The sequence below is a fragment of the Lytechinus pictus genome, chromosome 8 (assembly GCF_037042905.1).
Source record: "Lytechinus pictus isolate F3 Inbred chromosome 8, Lp3.0, whole genome shotgun sequence".
Lineage (NCBI taxonomy): Eukaryota > Metazoa > Echinodermata > Echinoidea > Temnopleuroida > Toxopneustidae > Lytechinus > Lytechinus pictus.
This window is the reverse complement of record NC_087252.1, coordinates 1,811,884-1,830,371: the sequence shown is the minus strand read 5'-3', so window position 1 is coordinate 1,830,371 and position 18,488 is coordinate 1,811,884. Positions and strand designations below refer to the sequence as shown.

Here is an 18,488-nt window from a genome sequence, read left to right as displayed (position 1 = left end):
AAGTCTTCCCCTCATCTTATTTTATTCACTCGTCCTTTTTCTCTTCTTTTTTTCTCCTCTCTTTTCCATCCTTTTTTTTTTTTTTTTTTGCTCCGCCAATAGGGGGGGCGGGACCCTCGGGCCCCCTGGATCCACCTATGTCCCCCCCCCAAAAAAAATAGGGGCAATTACCTCACAGAGAACGACATCCCCCCCCCCCCCCCCCAACCATATCGACTCCCATGGTGCGCCACATCAAGATACACTTTTTTTTCTTCTAGATTTGCCGTTTTCCAACATTCTACATCGGTGCGGTTTTAATTTTCCCAGCTGCACATTTAGGAAAAGTCGCCCGGGAAAACCACTCTTTACGAGCAAGTATCAATAATCAAGAGAATTCTTTTTTAGAAGTGTGTAGGAAATTCAGAATCTTTTTATGAATTCATGATCTATCAATTTTTTTCTCTTAAAGAAACATCTGTTTTCCTTAATTTAACCCCACGCTGTATGAGTTGCTGTGTCTGATAATGTGGCGTTGGCGTTGCGTGTACCGGTACGGTATAGCGACTCGCGAGTTGAGCCTGGGCCGGCAGCCTGGGGCCGGGCCTGGCGCAGGATTCGAACCTCCGGGGATTAGAACAGGAGTCTCCGCGGGGAGACTCCCTTTTTCGTGACGTGACGTGTTGCCATAGACCAAAAGCTTCGGTCTCTGTTAATTATGTTCGTTGTTCTGCTGAACTCCCTAGGCTCCACTCACCAAAATGCAGAGACCGAACTTCTACAGTAGAGGTGCACGGCCAATAAATAATAATATTGGAGACTGTCTCCAATCATGACATGTGGGAGATTATCTCCAATATATCAGAGACTTATGACAGTTGTAAAGAATTTGGGTATCCAATTTCAGAGACAGTCTCCAGTTTTGGAGACCAATTTCCTTTGTTTACATTTGCTGCAAAAGGATTTCCTTGGCGGCAAATAAAAATGTGATAAGCAGATTCCTCATGAAAAATTACTCCTCACCGTCTACTTTAAAAATTCACCGTCTACAAGTACAACACATTTGTTTTGATAAGGATTTTTGTTGTCAATCACACACAAAACAAATGGGCTTCTGACCTAGCCTGGAGGCGTCTGGGGAGTGAAAGTAATATACTGTACGTATGGTCACTCCCCTAACGCCTGGCATTGTGAGGTATAGGCTCCTACGTACCGAGGGAAAAGGCAACTATAAAAATGCGCCAAACTGCTAGTTATGTTAAGAATCTGAGGTCACGACTGCTGTACATGGGTAAAAATATTGGTTGGCAACGTTTGGCAAAAAATGGATAGTTATGGTTACAAAATGACGAATAAATTATATGAAGTAATAAAAGTAGAAGAGAGTTTACTTACAACTTGTTGACATCGCCATCTTTGATCCTTTGTTAATGCAACCTAGTTACGTGACGCGTATAGAGGGCGGCAAAATCATGAGCGGTGCTAGATTAAAAAGTGCTAAAATGTCCCGCTTCAACCACTGAACTATAAATACGTGGAAGTCGTGTACGGGTACACCCAAGCAAAGCATCGCCGGCGAACTCTATAAGTCACATGACCGCCGCCATTTTGCTAGGTCAATTGTTCGAGAACGCGCCGTAGAAGGCAAGATGCAATATGTTTTCTCTATGTATTTCTAGTTCAGTGGTTGAAGCGGGACATTTTAGCACTTTTTAATCTAGCACCGCTTCAACCACTGAACTAGAAATACATAGAGAAAACATTGCATCTTGCCTTCTACGGCGCGTTCTCGAACAATTGACCTAGCAAAATGGCGGCGGTCATGTGACTTATCGAGTTCGCCGGCGATGCTTTGCTTGGTTGTACCGGTACACGACTTCCACGTATTTATAGTTCAGTGGTTGAAGCGGGACATTTTAGCACTTTTTAATCTAGCACCGCTCATGATTTTGCCGCCCTCTATACGCGTCACGTAACTAGGTTGCATTAACAAAGGATCAAAGATGGCGATGTCAACAAGTGTAAGTAAACTCTCTTCTACTTTTATTACTTCATATAATTTATTCGTCATTTGTAACCATAACTATCCATTTTTTGCCAAACGTTGCCAACCAATATTGTTACCCATGTACAGCAGTCGTGACCTCAGATTCTTAACATAACTAGCAGTTTGGCGCATTTTTATAGTTGCCTTTTCCCTCGGTACGTAGGAGCCTATACCTCACAATGCCAGGCGTTAGGGGAGTGACCATACGTACAGTATATTACTTTCACTCCCCAGACGCCTCCAGGCTATTCTGACCTCAGTGAGACAAAATTTTTGGTGGAAAAAATCATGCTTTTGTTGGTGTTGTTTCTTTTGTCCTTTTGCAAAGCAAGTCTCCAATGTGGGAGATTGTCTCCCCTATTGGAGAGAGTCTCCCATATTTGCCGTGCGCCTCTACTGTTCTAGCTCGATCTGTACAGGGACTCAATGGCCATATGTATATGTATTAAAAACAGGGAAGTGAAGTCGCGCGACAGACGAAGTAAGTCACTGTTTCTTCCCCCCTTTAAGTTAATTTTTCCCCGTTTTGGTGCATTTCAGGCCAAAACGGAATAACAATCTTTATTTTGGTACAGTTCTTTTTATAATATTTTTATGAAATAAAGACAAAAATCGATGTGCCCCGTCAGGGGGATTTTGCATTGTTAACTTAACCCCCTAATGGTGGCTGCACGATAGCGAGCCGTCTGTGTACGAGGAGAAATGAAATTTTTTTTTAAATGTTTAAAAACTCCTTGAAACAGACAGCTGCCAGCTGTCTAGTGTTGCCCTTGCCTTGTCTGGTCGAGAGCTCCACCAGGACCGATTGCACGAAACAGTCTTTCCAAGCAAGGCCAGGGCAAGGCAAGGACCGTCTTTCATCATGACTCTTGTCGGCTTTGTCGCCAAGACCAACCAAAAGCTTCAGTCTCTGTAGTACTATTTGGTTGTTCCGCTGAAGGCTGAACTGCGTTGGCTCCTCTCACCAATAAATACATAGACTGAAGTGTTGTTTGCCCATACGTAAAGACAACATATTTTTGGACCATTTTTTTTTAATATAAAATGTCACATTATAAAAAAAGAAATTACATCCAACTTGACAATAAAATATATAAAATTCAGAAATAGCGTACCTTAGGCTCAGAGTTTAGACTGCAGTTACTCTGTAATCAGAGGGTCATGTGTTCGAATCCCACCATTTTTTTTTTTTTTATTTTTTTTTTTACAAAATTGATTGAGAAAAATCATCTCTATATGTCTCTATTTCATAAAACGTACACAAATATGGTTATTAGATCAATGTAATTTCAGGTAACTTGTTTTTTTTTTCAATCATTTTGTAAAAACCAGGGTGAGATATACACAAGTTTCAATGTTTTTTTTATTTCATCTGCAAGAGCAGTGCACATTTTAGCTTGCATGCAGCTTGAGCACCGTGATGGGCGAGTGCGCCAAGCATTTTATTATGAAAAACACTTTTTTGGGGAAAAATACAAAATATTTATCTCACACGGTAAAAATACTGATTTTTTTGTCAAAATACTGATTTTGGGGGATAAGAATACTGAAAATGCAAAAAACAACTTGGCAGCTCTGCTAGCGTCCTTTGTCAAGGTGCAATCCACAATTTGCCACTCTCCACCCAGGTGTTTAATAGGTACCCGGTAGGATTTTTGAAAAGCTTAAAACATCAAATTTTGATCATGTTACTCTCTTCAGAGATCAGCAGCAAAATGCAGAGAGTGTTGATTATTTAATTTAGGTTCTCTCTAACTGAAAAAACTAATATTTTAGCATTTGTACATAGAGTACTAACTTAATTTTGTTTTGTTTGTATTAGGGCAGCATTGGACAAGAGCGTGAGAGGAGAGATGTCTGTGAAGGTAAGGTACCTTGATAGGAGGCTGCTGAAGAATGTTCTTCATCACACCGAGACTCACAACAGACTACAAGAAGAAGAAGAGATGTGGGAGAAGAAAAAAGAAAAGAGATCACATGTACCAAGCAACAGGTATATTGTGGGTGTTTGTATGGGTTACCTTTTCTCAATTTCCACCAATAGAGGGCCTCATATGAATATGCTCAAAAGTGCAGTCCAGGGTTATATGGTACATGTAGATATATTTCCAAAACAAAAGTAATCGGCAAGCAATAGGTGGCTCACTTTATTCAACATCCCAGTATAGCTTCCTGTATTAGCTGCCAAAGTGTACATCAAGTATTGACCTCTTATCAGCATAGGAGATACATAAGGGTGATTAATATGGGCCCTTTCACCCTCATGACATAAATAATCACCTATAAAATTTGCAGAATGAAATGCTTTTAGGTGACCTTCTTTACTAAAGTTGCCCCAAATTCTTCCACAATATTTAAGAACATGAAGACAAACGAATAATATTTGTTTGGATACCAAGCCATACAGGTATTCAAGGTAATGAAAAAGCTGATGAGTTAGCTAAAGAAGCTTTAGATCTGGATATAACAGAAATACAGATACCTTACACTGATCTAAAATCAAAGGTTAATACTTATATTATAAATAAATGGCAAACATCATGGGATCTAAATCCTAATAATAAACTCCATAAACACCAACCAAGACTTGAATCACAAAATACTCTTCCATTAGCTAAACGACGGGAAGACATTGTATTGACCCGTGCTCGTATTGGACATTCTTACTTAACACATGCATATTTATTTGCAAGAGAAAATCCACCTCAATGCATATCATGTAATTGTACACTTACAGTTAAACACATCCTCATTGAATGTGCTGATTTTGCACATATTCGTACTAACTTTTATGATGTTCCTGACCTTAAGACATTATTTAGAGATATTTCACGATTATGTATTGTAAATTTCCTAAAGGAGATCAATCTGTTTATTAGATTTTAGGTGGGAAACTGTTCGAATCCCAATCACAACAGGTATACCCTTGGGCAAGGTATTTTATTCCAATTGTCTAGTCTTTCGGAGGAGACTCTAAGCCGTCGGTCCCGTGTAAGGGAGAGTCACACCATTTGCACGTTAAAAAACCTACTCCTCTTTTCGTAAAGAGTAGGGAAGTTATCCCGGGGAAGTAGTTAACGTATTAATTTATTACTGATAATCACTTATTTATAATCCTGTTCCTTTGTAAAGTTGCATTAGGGTAATTTGTACTGTATTATAGTAACCTTTCCAGATTAACTGTCCGACACTTATATGACACGCATGTGTTGATAGTGTCGTTAATTTTTTATCAATCAATCAACAGAATGATACTCTTGTCAGCGGTATTGCTCGTTGGGTCGAAAAGTAGCCTTTAAATTTAAAGAAAGCCCCCAAAAATTCAGCACTTGCCCCAGTTTGGCCGAAAATATAACCCCTAATTTGTGTCCTGCCTCTCTTCCAATGTGCAAACTTTACTCTTTGTCAAATACCCAGGGCATCTTTAATCTTTGTTGTTTTTTAATTTTTTCTACTACAAGGTCACGAGGGCCAGTCAGATATGGGCAGATGTACAGTGACTCTCCCAGAGAAATATACGGTGGAAACAATAACAGCCGGGAAAGATGGAATCAACGCAGGTTGAATCGAGGTGGTCGACAGGGCATGAACACTCAGATGGAGAGGTAATGAAATAATCTTAAATATTTTTGTGACAGATCTGGGGCAACTTTAGAAATAATGGTTGCGACAAAAGCATGCATTTGGGGGCAAAATTAGGGGCATTTGGACTGTCATGGGGGCATAATCACCTTCCTCTTGTGTTTCCTACACTGTAAGGGGGATATAACATGGGTGGTTAGGGGGAGCACTTAGATGGAGAGGTAAGGGGGATATAACATGGGTGGTTAGGGGGAGCACTTAGATGGAGAGGTAAGGGGGATATAACATGGATGGTTAGGGGGAGCACTTAAATGGAGAGGTAAGGGGGATATAACATGGATGGTTAGGAAGGAGCACTTAAATGGAGAGGTAAGGGGGATATAACATGGGTGGTTAGGGGGAGCACTTAGATGGAGAGGTAAGGGGGATGTAACATGGATGGTTAGGGGGGAGCACGTAGATGGAGAGGTAAGGGGGATATAACATGGATGGTTAGGAAGGAGCACTTAGATGGAGAGGTAAGGGGGATATAACATGGGTGGTTAGGGGGAGCACTAAGAAGGAGAGGTAACGGGGATATAACATGGGTGGTTAGGGGGGTGCACTTAGATGGAGAGGTAAGGGGGATATAACATGGATGGTTAGGAAGGAGCACTTAGATGGAGAGGTAAGGGGGATATAAAATGGATGGTTAGGGGGGAGCACTTAGATGGAGAGGTAAGGGGGATATAAAATGGATGGTTAGGAAGGAGCACCTAGATGGAGAGGTAAGGGGGATATAAAATGGATGGTTAGGAAGGAGCACTAAGAAGGAGAGGTAAGCGGGATATAACATGGATGGTTAGGAAGGAGCACTGAGATGGAGAGGTAAGGGGGATATAACATGGATGGTTAGGGGGGAGCACTTAGATGGAGAGGTAAGGGGGATATAACATGGATGGTTAGGAAGGAGCACTTAGATGGAGAGGTAAGGGGGATATAAAATGGATGGTTAGGAAGGAGCACCTAGATGGAGAGGTAAGGGGGATATAAAATGGATGGTTAGGAAGGAGCACTTAGATGGAGAGGTAAGGGGGATATAAAATGGATGGTTAGGAAGGAGCACCTAGATGGAGAGGTAAGGGGGATATAAAATGGATGGTTAGGAAGGAGCACTAAGAAGGAGAGGTAAGCGGGATATAACATGGATGGTTAGGAAGGAGCACTGAGATGGAGAGGTAAGGGGGATATAACATGGATGGTTAGGGGGGAGCACTTAGATGGAGAGGTAAGGGGGATATAACATGGATGGTTAGGAAGGAGTACTTAGATGGAGAGGTAAGGGGGATGTAACATGGATGGTTAGGAAGGAGCACTTAGATGGAGAGGTAAGGGGGATATAAAATGGATGGTTAGGAAGGAGCACCTAGATGGAGAGGTAAGGGGGATATAAAATGGATGGTTAGGAAGGAGCACTAAGAAGGAGAGGTAAGCGGGATATAACATGGGTGGTTAGGAAGGAGCACTGAGATGGAGAGGTAAGGGGGATATAACATGGATGGTTAGGAAGGAGCACTGAGATGGAGAGGTAAGGGGGATATAACATGGATGGTTAGGGGGAGCACTTAGATGGAGAGGTAAGGGGGATATAACATGGATGGTTAGGAAGGAGCACTGAGATGGAGAGGTAAGGGGGATATAACATGGATGGTTAGGAAGGAGCACTGAGATGGAGAGGTAAGGGGGATATAACATGGATGGTTAGGAAGGAGCACTTAGATGGAGAGGTAAGGGGGATATAACATGGATGGTTAGGAAGGAGCACTGAGATGGAGAGGTAAGGGGATATAACATGGATGGTTAGGAAGGAGCACTTAGATGGAGAGGTAAGGGGGATATAACATGGATGGTTAGGAAGGAGCACTTAGATGGAGAGGTAAGGGGGATATAACATGGGTGGTTAGGGGGGAGCACTTAGATGGAGAGGTAAGGGGGAGATAACATGGATGGTTGGGGGAGCACTTAGATGGAGAGGTAAGGGGGATATAACATGGATGGTTAGGAAGGAGCACTTAGATGGAGAGGTAAGGGGATATAACATGGGTGGTTAGGAAGGAGCACTTAGATGGAGAGGTAAGGGGGAGATAACATGGATGGTTAGGAAGGAGCACTTAGATGGAGAGGTAAGGGGATATAACATGGGTGGTTAGGGGGGTGCATTTAGATGGAGAGGTAAGGGGATATAACATGGGTGGTTAGGAAGGAGTACTTAGATGGAGAGGTAAGGGGATATAACATGGATGGTTATGAAGGAGCACTTAGATGGAGAGGTAAGGGGGATGTAACATGGGTGGTTAGGGGGGAGCACTTAGATGGAGAGGTAAGGGGGAAATAACATGGATGGTTAGGAAGGAGCACTTAGATGGAGAGGTAAGGGGATATAACATGGGTGGTTAGGGGGGTGCACTTAGATGAAGAGGTAAGGGGGATATAACATGGATGGTTAGGGGGGTGCACTTAGATGGAGAGGTAAGGGGGATATAACATGGATGGTTAGGAAGGAGCACTTAGATGGAGAGGTAAGGGGATATAACATGGGTGGTTAGGAAGGAGCACTTAAATGGAGAGGTAAGGGGATATAACATGGATGGTTAGGAAGGAGTACTTAGATGGAGAGGTAAGGGGGATATAACATGGATGGTTAGGAAGGAGTACTTAGATGGAGAGGTAAGGGGGATATAACATGGATGGTTGGGGGAGCACTTAGATGGAGAGGTAAGGGGGATGTAACATGGATGGTTAGGGGGGAGCACTTAAATGGAGAGGTAAGGGGGATATAACATGGATGGTTAGGAAGGAGTACTTAGATGGAGAGGTAAGGGGGATATAACATGGATGGTTGGGGGAGCACTTAAATGGAGAGGTAAGGGGATATAACATGGATGGTTAGGGGGGAGCACTTAGATGAAGAGGTAAGGGGGATGTAACATGGATGGTTAGGAAGGAGTACTTAGATGGAGAGGTAAGGGGATATAACATGGATGGTTAGGGGGGAGCACTTAAATGGAGAGGTAAGGGGGATATAACATGGATGGTTAGGAAGGAGTACTTAGATGGAGAGGTAAGGGGATATAACATGGATGGTTAGGGGGGAGCACTTAGATGAAGAGGTAAGGGGGATGTAACATGGATGGTTAGGAAGGAGCACTTAGATGGAGAGGTAAGGGGGATATAACATGGATGGTTAGGAAGGAGTACTTAGATGGAGAGGTAAGGGGGATATAACATGGATGGTTGGGGGAGCACTTAAATGGAGAGGTAAGGGGATATAACATGGATGGTTAGGAAGGAGCACTTAGATGGAGAGGTAAGGGGGATGTAACATGGATGGTTAGGGGGGAGCACTTAGATGGAGAGGTAAGGGGGATGTAACATGGATGGTTAGGGGGGAGCACTTAGATGGAGAGGTAAGGGGGATATAACATGGATGGTTAGGGGGAGCACTTAGATGGAGAGGTAAGGGGGATATAACATGGATGGTTAAGAAGGAGCACTTAGATGGAGAGGTAAGGGGGATATAACATGGATGGTTAGGGGGAGCACTTAGATGGAGAGGTAAGGGGGATATAACATGGGTGGTTAGGAAGGAGCACTTAAATGGAGAGGTAAGGGGGATATAACATGGGTGGTTAGGAAGGAGCGCTTAGATGGAGAGGTAAGGGGGATATAACATGGTTGGTTAGAAGGAGCACTTAGATGGAGAGGTAAGGGGGATATAACATGGATGGTTAGGAAGGAGCACTTAGATGGAGAGGTAAGGGGGATATAACATGGATTGTTAGGAAGGAGCACTTAGATGGAGAGGTAAGGGGGAAATAACATGGATGGTTAGGAAGGAGCACTGACATGGAGAGGTAAGGGGGAAATAACATGGGTGGTTAGGAAGGAGCACTTAGATGAAGAGGTAAGGGGATATAACATGGGTGGTTAGGGGGAACACTTAGATGGAGAGGTAAGGGGGATGTAACATGGGTGGTTAGGGGGGAGCACTTAGATGGAGAGGTAAGGGGGATATAACATGGATCAGTGGTTAGGGGGAGCACGTAGATGGAGAGGTAAGGGGGATATAACATGGGTGGTTAGGGGGAGCACTAAGAAGGAGAGGTAACGGGGATATAACATGGGTGGTTAGGGGGAGCACTTAGATGGAGAGGTAAGGGGGATGTAACATGGGTGGTTAGGGGGAGCACTGAGATGGAGAGGTAAGGGGATATAACATGGGTGGTTAGGGGGGAGCACTTAGATGGAGAGGTAAGGGGGATATAACATGGGTGGTTAGGGGGGTGCACTTAGATGGAGAGGTAAGGGGGATATAACATGGATGGTTAGGGGGGAGCACTTAGATGGAGAGGTAAGGGGGATGTAACATGGATGGTTAGGGGGGAGCACTTAGATGGAGAGGTAAGGGGGATGTAACATGGATGGTTAGGGGGGAGCACTTAGATGGAGAGGTAAGGGGGATGTAACATGGATGGTTAGGGGGGAGCACTTAGATGGAGAGGTAAGGGGGATGTAACATGGATGGTTAGGGGTGCACTTAGATGGAGAGGTATTGGGGATATAACATGGGTGGTTAGGGGGGAGCACTTAGATGGAGAGGTAAGGGGGATGTAACATGGGTGGTTAGGGGGGAGCACTTAGATGGAGAGGTAAGGGGGATATAACATGGGTGGTTAGGAAGGAGCACATTCTTCAAATCATTGTACGATTACAGCTGGCATCATGTGATTTGTAGTGACCATTGAAATACATGTACGAGGAGGATATGCACAAATTACTAAACTAACAAATCTATTGAGCTAACTGATGGTATATGAAATATGATGATAGAAATAAAATGCTGAGGTGAAAAAAAAAAGTAAAACGCTCGAATTGATCCAGACAGTATACAAGAGAATGAATATTTTTTATCAATTTTAGATGGAGTCACAATGGTTTTATGGAGCTCTATCCAGAGGAGAACATTAACAGGTCATCCATGGATGACACCAGTGATGAAGGGACAGAGGTCAAAGGTCATGACAGGAGAAGAAAGAAACAGAGGTAAAATCAAATGTCTATCTCGAATCGATGCGTTTAATGAAGCAAAAAAAAAAATTACGTTCATTGACCTTGAACAGGATGTTCACTGATGATTGATTACTCTAATTGTACAACTTTCATTAATTAACTAGATCCATGTACTTTCAAAGTATGACATTTCAAAAACTTAACTTTGTTTAAGAATTCGTTTTGATTTCCTCAACATAATCTAAGTTCATTGACCCTAAATGAAGTTTGATCTTAGTCATGTGACCTGAAACTCACGAATGATGTTCAGTGATACTTTTATGTCCAAGTTTCAAGAACTAGATCCATAAACTGAAACTTATGATGGAAATCAACAAGTACCCCCAACATGGCAAAACTTCATTGACCTTAATACCTCGGTCACATTTGCTTTACGGCAGCCTTACGGCGAGTCGAAAACAGCCGTTTTAACATTTTTTGTACCAGCTACTACGGCCGCCGTAGAGCAAATGTGACCGAGATAATAATGACCTGTGACCTTGGTCATGTGACCTGAAACTCAGGCAGGATGTTCACTGATACTTGATTAACCTTATGTCTAAGTTTTATGAACTAGGTCCATATATTTTGCAAGTTATGATGTCATTTCAAAAAATTAACCTTGGGTAAAGATTTTATGTTGATGCCACCACCGTCGGAAAAGTGGCGCCTATAGTCTCACTCTGCTATGCAGGCGAGACAAAAATGGCAAATTATGGGTCTAAAATCAGTCAAAACAGCCTTTTAGCTTATTTGGTAGTGCACAGGGGCTGCCGAAACGGAGGGGGGACTTCAGGGGCTTCAGCCCCCGCACTTTTTTCAAAAACCGTGAACAAAAACGTAAAAATGACCATCTGATTATGATTTTTTACATGGTTAGCCCCCCTCCCCCCCCCCCCCCCCCACTTTCAAAACTGTCCGCGGCTCCTGGTACATCCCTTTGAAGTGCATAGAAAACGTATACTCTTTCTTGGAAATATTTTTTTTAATCTGACATCTGAACTTTGTGATTAAAAAGAATTTGTAATTTCCTCCTGAATATCACAAAGCGTGACTATTTTTAGCGTTTTACCATGCCTGGCGGGTGTTTCATAAAGCTGTTGGTAAGTTAAGAACGACTGGTGATCCTCTGTGTTAAATGGTTTATTCATTGATGATGGTTAAGCGCGAAAGAAAGTCACTCTTAACTTACAAACAGCTTTATGAAACGGCACCCTGGTTACAAATGATTTTCACTGAAAACTGTTATAAGCTACTGAAATACTTTCATCTCATTGGCTTAGAACAAAGTAGTCAGTAAAAATCACAGTCTATTTGCCTCATGAAACCCTCTCCTTATTTCATCTCAGATCTGAACGAAGGAGGAAGCCGTCACGAGACGAGGATGATGACGAAGAAAGCTCCTCAGAATCGGACAGTTCCAGCAGTTCTGATGATTCGGACAGTTCTTCAAGCGAAAGCAGCAGCAGCGAAGAAGAGACACACAGAGGAAGACGATCCGACGCGAGGAAACCACGTAGGGACGATGAAAGAGATTATTCAATAAGAAGAGGAGGAGGAGGAGGAGGACGGAGCCGCAGGAGACCGACGAGGAGGCGAAGACCGAGTGCTGAAAGGAGTAGACGGCATGAAAATGGTCATCGCAGGAGCAGTAGGGAAAGGAGACATTCCGGGAGAAGTGAAGGAAGGAATAGTGAAGATGGGAAATCCAAGAGGGACAGGAGTGGTGATAGGAACAGACGTAGAAGACGACGCAGAAGTCGTGATCCATCTAAAGACAGGCACCATCGGAGGGATGATCATGATAAAGAGTCAAGAAGGAGAAAGGACAAAGAAAGGAAGAGTGATAGAAAAGATAAAAAAAACATAGACAGAAGAAGGAGGAGAAGAAGTAGAAGTGGGAGTAGATGATTGGACTATTGTGATGTACTAATGTAAGTCTTGGTTGTGTTAACATTCTAGGGACATGCCTAGATGTTCTTTTGCATATACAGTAGACTTTGCGTATTATAAGTCGAATTCAGACCAGAATATGTGAATGTGATTTGAAGACTTCTTAAGTCAAATTTTGCCCAAGTTGAACAGATTTTGGTTCCAACAGATTTGACTTGGATAGATTCACATGTATAATGGTATGTCCTACATTTACATATTGTCACTGAGTTTAGTGAAGCATAAAATGTGGCAAGCAATTGGCTTTTTGATCCTACTATTGCTGGTTGGGACTTCAGTCAGTACTGATTCATTATCTTACCAAGTCATTTGTAGAAACCATTTTAACCCTAAAATGGCCGGGGGGGGGTTGAATCAACCCCCCCCTCAACATTTTCTGCGATCATTCCGCCGCGCAAAATTTTTTGACCGCGCCACTTGCAGAGTTTATACTTTTAAGTCTCGCGCATCTTTTGAGACCAAATTTACGACGCCCGGGTACGCGGTTCCGAAATTACGCAACATTTTGTAAGTGCATGTCAGACCAAAAATTGTTCCAAAACGTGATTTTGTGTACAAAGTCAATGCAAATTGAGTTTTCTCGTCTTATTCATAAAGCTATGATTATTTTTACTTTAAACAGCTGAAAGCAATTGATTTTAGCATAATTATGCTTCAAAAAGGTTGTGCAATAAATCTGGTGAAAAAAACAAAGAAAAACAAAAGGTTGAAAAACAAAGAAATACATAAGAAATTCATAAAACAATAAAATACATAAGAAATTGATTTCCAAACCAAAGTTTTTTTCAATTGCCATTGTTAAGAATGCTACAAAGAATATTTTTAGCAAAAATTAGCATTCTAGGAGCTTTATTTAGTGAATTAGAGCAAAAAGTATGATTTATGCATAAATTAGCATAATTAATTCATATAAAATAAAATCTCATTATTTTGGAAAATTTTACCATACAGCCTTGTAGATTACATTGCACACTACCAGCGTGCAAATTTTTGCGGCGCTCGCGCGATCGGCGGCCGAGATCTCAGGGGGGGGTTGAATCAACCCCCCCCCCGGCCACAGAACAGCCAAAAAAGCCCGGCCTAGTTAGGGTTAATGGACATACATATATTCACTGGACTGTGTGAAACCTTGTATCTCAAATTTTAACAAACTTGAAGAAGTTTACCTGACAAAAAGTTTATTGTAAATTAGCATGAAAATTAATTTTAAAATATTGGCGAAGATTTAAGGAAAATCCATCGAAGAATAAAAAAAGTTATTAGAGTTTCAATTATTTGGTTTGCGACGTCATATGCTATTAGCTTTCCTACATATCATATGGTAAATTGTAAAAAATCAATGAAATGCTATTTTCTCAGAAAAATGTTGAAAATGGTTTTTATTGTACCTTTAGTATTTCAATACACAATGAATTCACACCCACTCCTAAAAAGAATTAAACAAAAAGTCACCATGAACCATAAAAAAAATGAAATTTATTCGTTTTATATTACATAACATATGGGGCAGCTGCTCGTTTATGACATCACAAATCAAAAACTTGAAATTCTTATATTTTTCTTAATCTTAAATGAATTTTCTTCAAACCTTTAGCAATATTTTTTAATTATTTTTTCTGCGATTTTTACAACAAAGTTTTTCGTCAGGGTGAACTTCAGCTTTAAGGACATCTCACAAAATAGCTTGATTTTAGAGTTATGACGTAAGTAGCAACCTTCTTTGGCCTTGAAAAAGTTCTCCACAGGAATTTGGAGACTTCTTTTGACAATGTGAGGTTTGCCAGCTTGCCGTCACTGCAGCATTGCTAATGTTACTTTTTTTTTCTTAGCTGCCCTCAAAATTTCTAGGTTTTGAGATCCAATGTTTGAACAATCCAGAAATGATATACTGCATCATTGAAGCCTCTTGAACACCTATATCTCGTGGAGTAACTCTAAAAGAACTGGGGGGGCCATGATCGCCCCCCCCCCCTCGACCACTTTGTGCGCTTCTTCCGAAACGAAAAAAAATAAAGCTACAAAATTTTATGACTTTTCCTTAAAGTCTTGTGCAACTTTTGAGACCAAATTCGCGACACACGGGTATAGCATCGCGATGCCACATGACTTTTTACGAGACAATGTCATGCCGAAAATGGCTCATTTTTACACTTTTTATACAAAGTCTATGGGAGATGAAATTCATATAAGGGTGATTATTTTTCATTCTAATTGGTCTGCCTAATTAATTTAGGGTTTAATTTAGTTGTTAAATGGTCTGTAATAATTTCCATTGAAAAAACAGTGAAAAAACAAAAGATGAAAAAACAGAGAAATACATAAGAAGTTAAAAAAACATAAGAACAAAATTCACTTTCGCAATTTTTCTTTGTGGAAACCTTTAAATTAGATCTGGAAAAAAAGAGAAAATTTGAAATGAAATTGGGTGTTAAATATGCAAATTATGTTTTTCACGATTAAATTTGCATATTTTATTCATAATGAATAAAAAATATAATTTTCAGATTTTTTTATGTGGAAAAGAATGTGGTTGTCAAATTTTGGCGCGATCGTGCAAATGGCAGCTGAGATCAGGAGGGGGGCATCATCCCCCCCCCCCCCCCCCCCCCGTCCTCAATACATCTCAAATAGCCTGGCAGTCCTTTTAGGATTAAGAAAGCTTGTGCCTACCCCTAATACTGTATTACTCGACTTTCCTATTCATACACAAAGGCTGATATCAAATTTGAGTTGATGAAGGTACTACTATGATTTGCTTTGTTATTCTTGGAAAAAAATATTGCACCAAACAAGTTTCTGCATATAGGGATGTAGCGTATGACATACGCCAGGCTAGTGGGCAAATCACTGATTGACAGAGACTGACTGGGCAAAGAAGAATGATGAGCAAAGGCAAATCCAGTAGGCAAACTTAAATCATTCTTTTTAAGAAACGAAGCAAAAAATAATTTTTTTTTGCGATCAGTAATTTTCCCACTAACCCGACACACATTGGAAATGCTAATAGAATTGGAACAAAACTTACGCAGAATTATAAAAACTATAAATAGAATTACAGAGTAATGAGCAAATGAAAATCAGAAAAGCTACTGAAAATTTCCTGTCAATTGAAAGCGTTGTCCCCCATGTTGTTTCCTGTTACCTACTTCAATAAAAACTTATGGTAATGAAGTTGATATTATTTCAAGCAAGCCTGAATTATTTTAATTAAACTTTGTTGTTCAAAATAAGCATTCAGGCATATGATAAACACTAGGATTGCTTCCAACCATTTCCTATCAAATTTAGATTTCAAAACCAGAACTTGAACTTTGCTTTATATCCAGGAAAAAGGCGTCAAACCACAAGGAAAAGTAGGGCTCTCATGTGAAACGTGTGAATTGATTCAAAATGCTGTAAATTTCTTTGAGCTTGAAATAATTCAGTTAACCCGTAGCCTACTTGAACCAGATGGTCTCTGTGCAAAGCCTATAAAAATTGTGAAATTCAGTATTCCATCGGATTAATAGAACATAAAATAGAGGCGTAATGATAACAATGACAATCATATTAACCCTAAAAGGACTGGGCTATTTCAGATGTATTGCGGACTGGAGGGGGACCATGATGACCCCCCCCCCCTTCTGATCTTGGCCACCGTTTGCGCGATCGCTCCAAAATTTGGCACGCACATTCGTTACCACATAAACTACAAGCCAGTATAAAAAAAAATCTGAAAATAATTATTTTTTATTTATCATGAATAAAATATGCTGATTTATTCATGAAAAACATACTGATATTTTTAAACACCCAATTTCACTTCAAATTTTCTTCTGTATATCGCGCGAAGCATTGGGGGGCCGTCATTCCCCCCCCCCCCCCAAGTACTTTCAGGATTAATACAATTCTAATTCTACATTACAATTTAATAATCAAGGCTCAAAGGGAATAAAATAAATAAGATAAATTTTATTCAACTTACAGGTATACATTCTCGGGATTCAAGGGGGCGCTGTTGGACCATTTGTTACATGCTGTCAGAGTTGGGCATTCATAACATGGCTTCTGCATTTAATAGCATCCTATAAAGTTGGCATTATTGGGCAGCTGGTGACGCTTGTAGTGAATTGGTTTAACAGCGCCTCTTTGGATCCCAGGAATGTATACCACTGTATCACTTGCTTTGCAAAATCATGTTTTGTTGGGGTTTTTTTAATCATTTTGCGGTGTTAGCCTCAGTATTATCAATCCACGCAATAGAAATGAACAAGCTTTGTTTATTTTGCTTTGTGTATTTAATAGCAAAGAACCCCACCCCATCAATTTGTCATGTTCTATCCCCGCACAATTTGATGGCTCATTATGTCATATCATGGATACCATTATAGAGTACCGAAGTGATGACGTCACAAAATACTTTTTTGCATTTCAGAATTTTTGATAGCATATTTTGTTAGAACATGATGAAATACCTCCACTACCAAAATTTGGTGCGAATCGGTCCATGGGGGCCTGAGATATGACCTCATTAATACATAATTAGCCCCATTGAAGTCAATGTATTATTGGCCTGGTTCTAACAGTTAGGAACCAGTTCAGTGTATTATTGCCCCGGTTCTAAAAGTTAGGAACCAGGCTAATAATACACTGACTTCAATTTGGCTAATTTGAGTTATGTACATGTATTCATGAGGTCATATCTCAAACCTTATAAATGGTATAAAAAATGCTGAAATGCAAAATTGGAAAATTGATGGTCACACTTCAGTATTCTATATGTGACGATGAAATTTGAAACAAGAGTTATGACACCATTTTTTTTTGCTCAACATTTGTTATAGTTTTGCTTTGACATTTGTCTTTTCGAAGTGAATGCTTTTATGACAGTGAAAGTGAATGAAATGGTCGATTGATTGGACTATTTGTATATAATGCACCATCCAAAACTTGACACATATCATGTTAAAATGATCTACATACTATATAGTACAACTTCACAATCAATATTGTGACTTTTTCCAAGGTTATTGTGTTTTTGCAATTAAATGTTTTTTTAAAATGTATTTTCTGACTAGTACCATAACTCTTTTGTTTGTATTGGTATTGGTGTTTGCATGAATGATTAACCAAAAAGATGTTCTGAAGAGGGCAATAAGCCTGTTCACGGTTGTAAACTGCGCACGAGCAGAAGAAGGTCATTGGAGACAACCATGAAGGTGGCATTCAAATTCACTGACATAGGCATTTGTGATTTGATGATTATTCATGTATTCCTTTCAAAATATTTATCACATCCAAGCTGAAGAGTAATAAATAGAGCCTTCATAATCACTGGTATTTGACAGTAGCCTAAACAATAGTCAAATGTGCCAAAGGCAGACAATGAAACAGATTTCCAAAGTTTATCCCTGATGTACTAGTCACCTGGTCTATGCAATGCCTTTTGTTCTTAGAATTTGAATACTCTACCGGTAAAGCTAACGCAACATCAACTTTTGAAAATGATAGTGCTTATCCTAATGAAAAATCACAAAGGTCATTTGAGAAAAGTTGATCATGAGCCTCGGTCATGAGCTAACAGTGAACTGGCTTATTCATTATGTTTTGCTCAGAAGCCAAGTGGGTATTTGAAAGTATGGATTGCCAAATGTGACACATCTTCACATTCAGCGCTCAAATCATAAACAAAGTTTAACATTCCAGCTTCCCATCATTTTAGTACATACATTGACTATGGCCATGGTGAAACCATACTTCCAAATACCAGTCTTTGGGGTAGAGGTCTTGGGGAAATCCCTCCCCCGGCCATGATAACAAATAAATAAGTGATGATACAGTAATAATAATACTGATACAA

At 40.4% G+C, this 18,488-nt stretch overlaps 1 protein-coding gene across 3 annotated transcripts; it reads left to right on the top strand.

The window, feature by feature from the left end:
- Positions 1 to 228: 228 nt before the first annotated feature.
- Positions 229 to 17,694, top strand: LOC129266868 (transcription initiation factor TFIID subunit 1-like). 3 transcript variants are annotated; one of them, XM_064103344.1, is made up of 5 exons: positions 229 to 353; positions 3,849 to 4,019; positions 5,488 to 5,631; positions 10,568 to 10,690; positions 12,046 to 17,694. In XM_064103344.1, exons 2-5 carry the CDS (start codon positions 3,880 to 3,882, stop codon positions 12,605 to 12,607), a joined length of 969 nt encoding a protein of 322 aa, XP_063959414.1. In that variant the 5' UTR covers positions 229 to 353; positions 3,849 to 3,879; the 3' UTR covers positions 12,608 to 17,694. The 3 variants fall into 3 exon arrangements, with proteins under 3 accessions (XP_063959414.1, XP_063959416.1, XP_063959415.1); XM_064103346.1 differs by having other exon boundaries at positions 263 to 353; positions 3,854 to 4,019; XM_064103345.1 differs by having other exon boundaries at positions 283 to 389.
- The last annotated feature ends 794 nt before the right edge of the window (positions 17,695 to 18,488 follow it).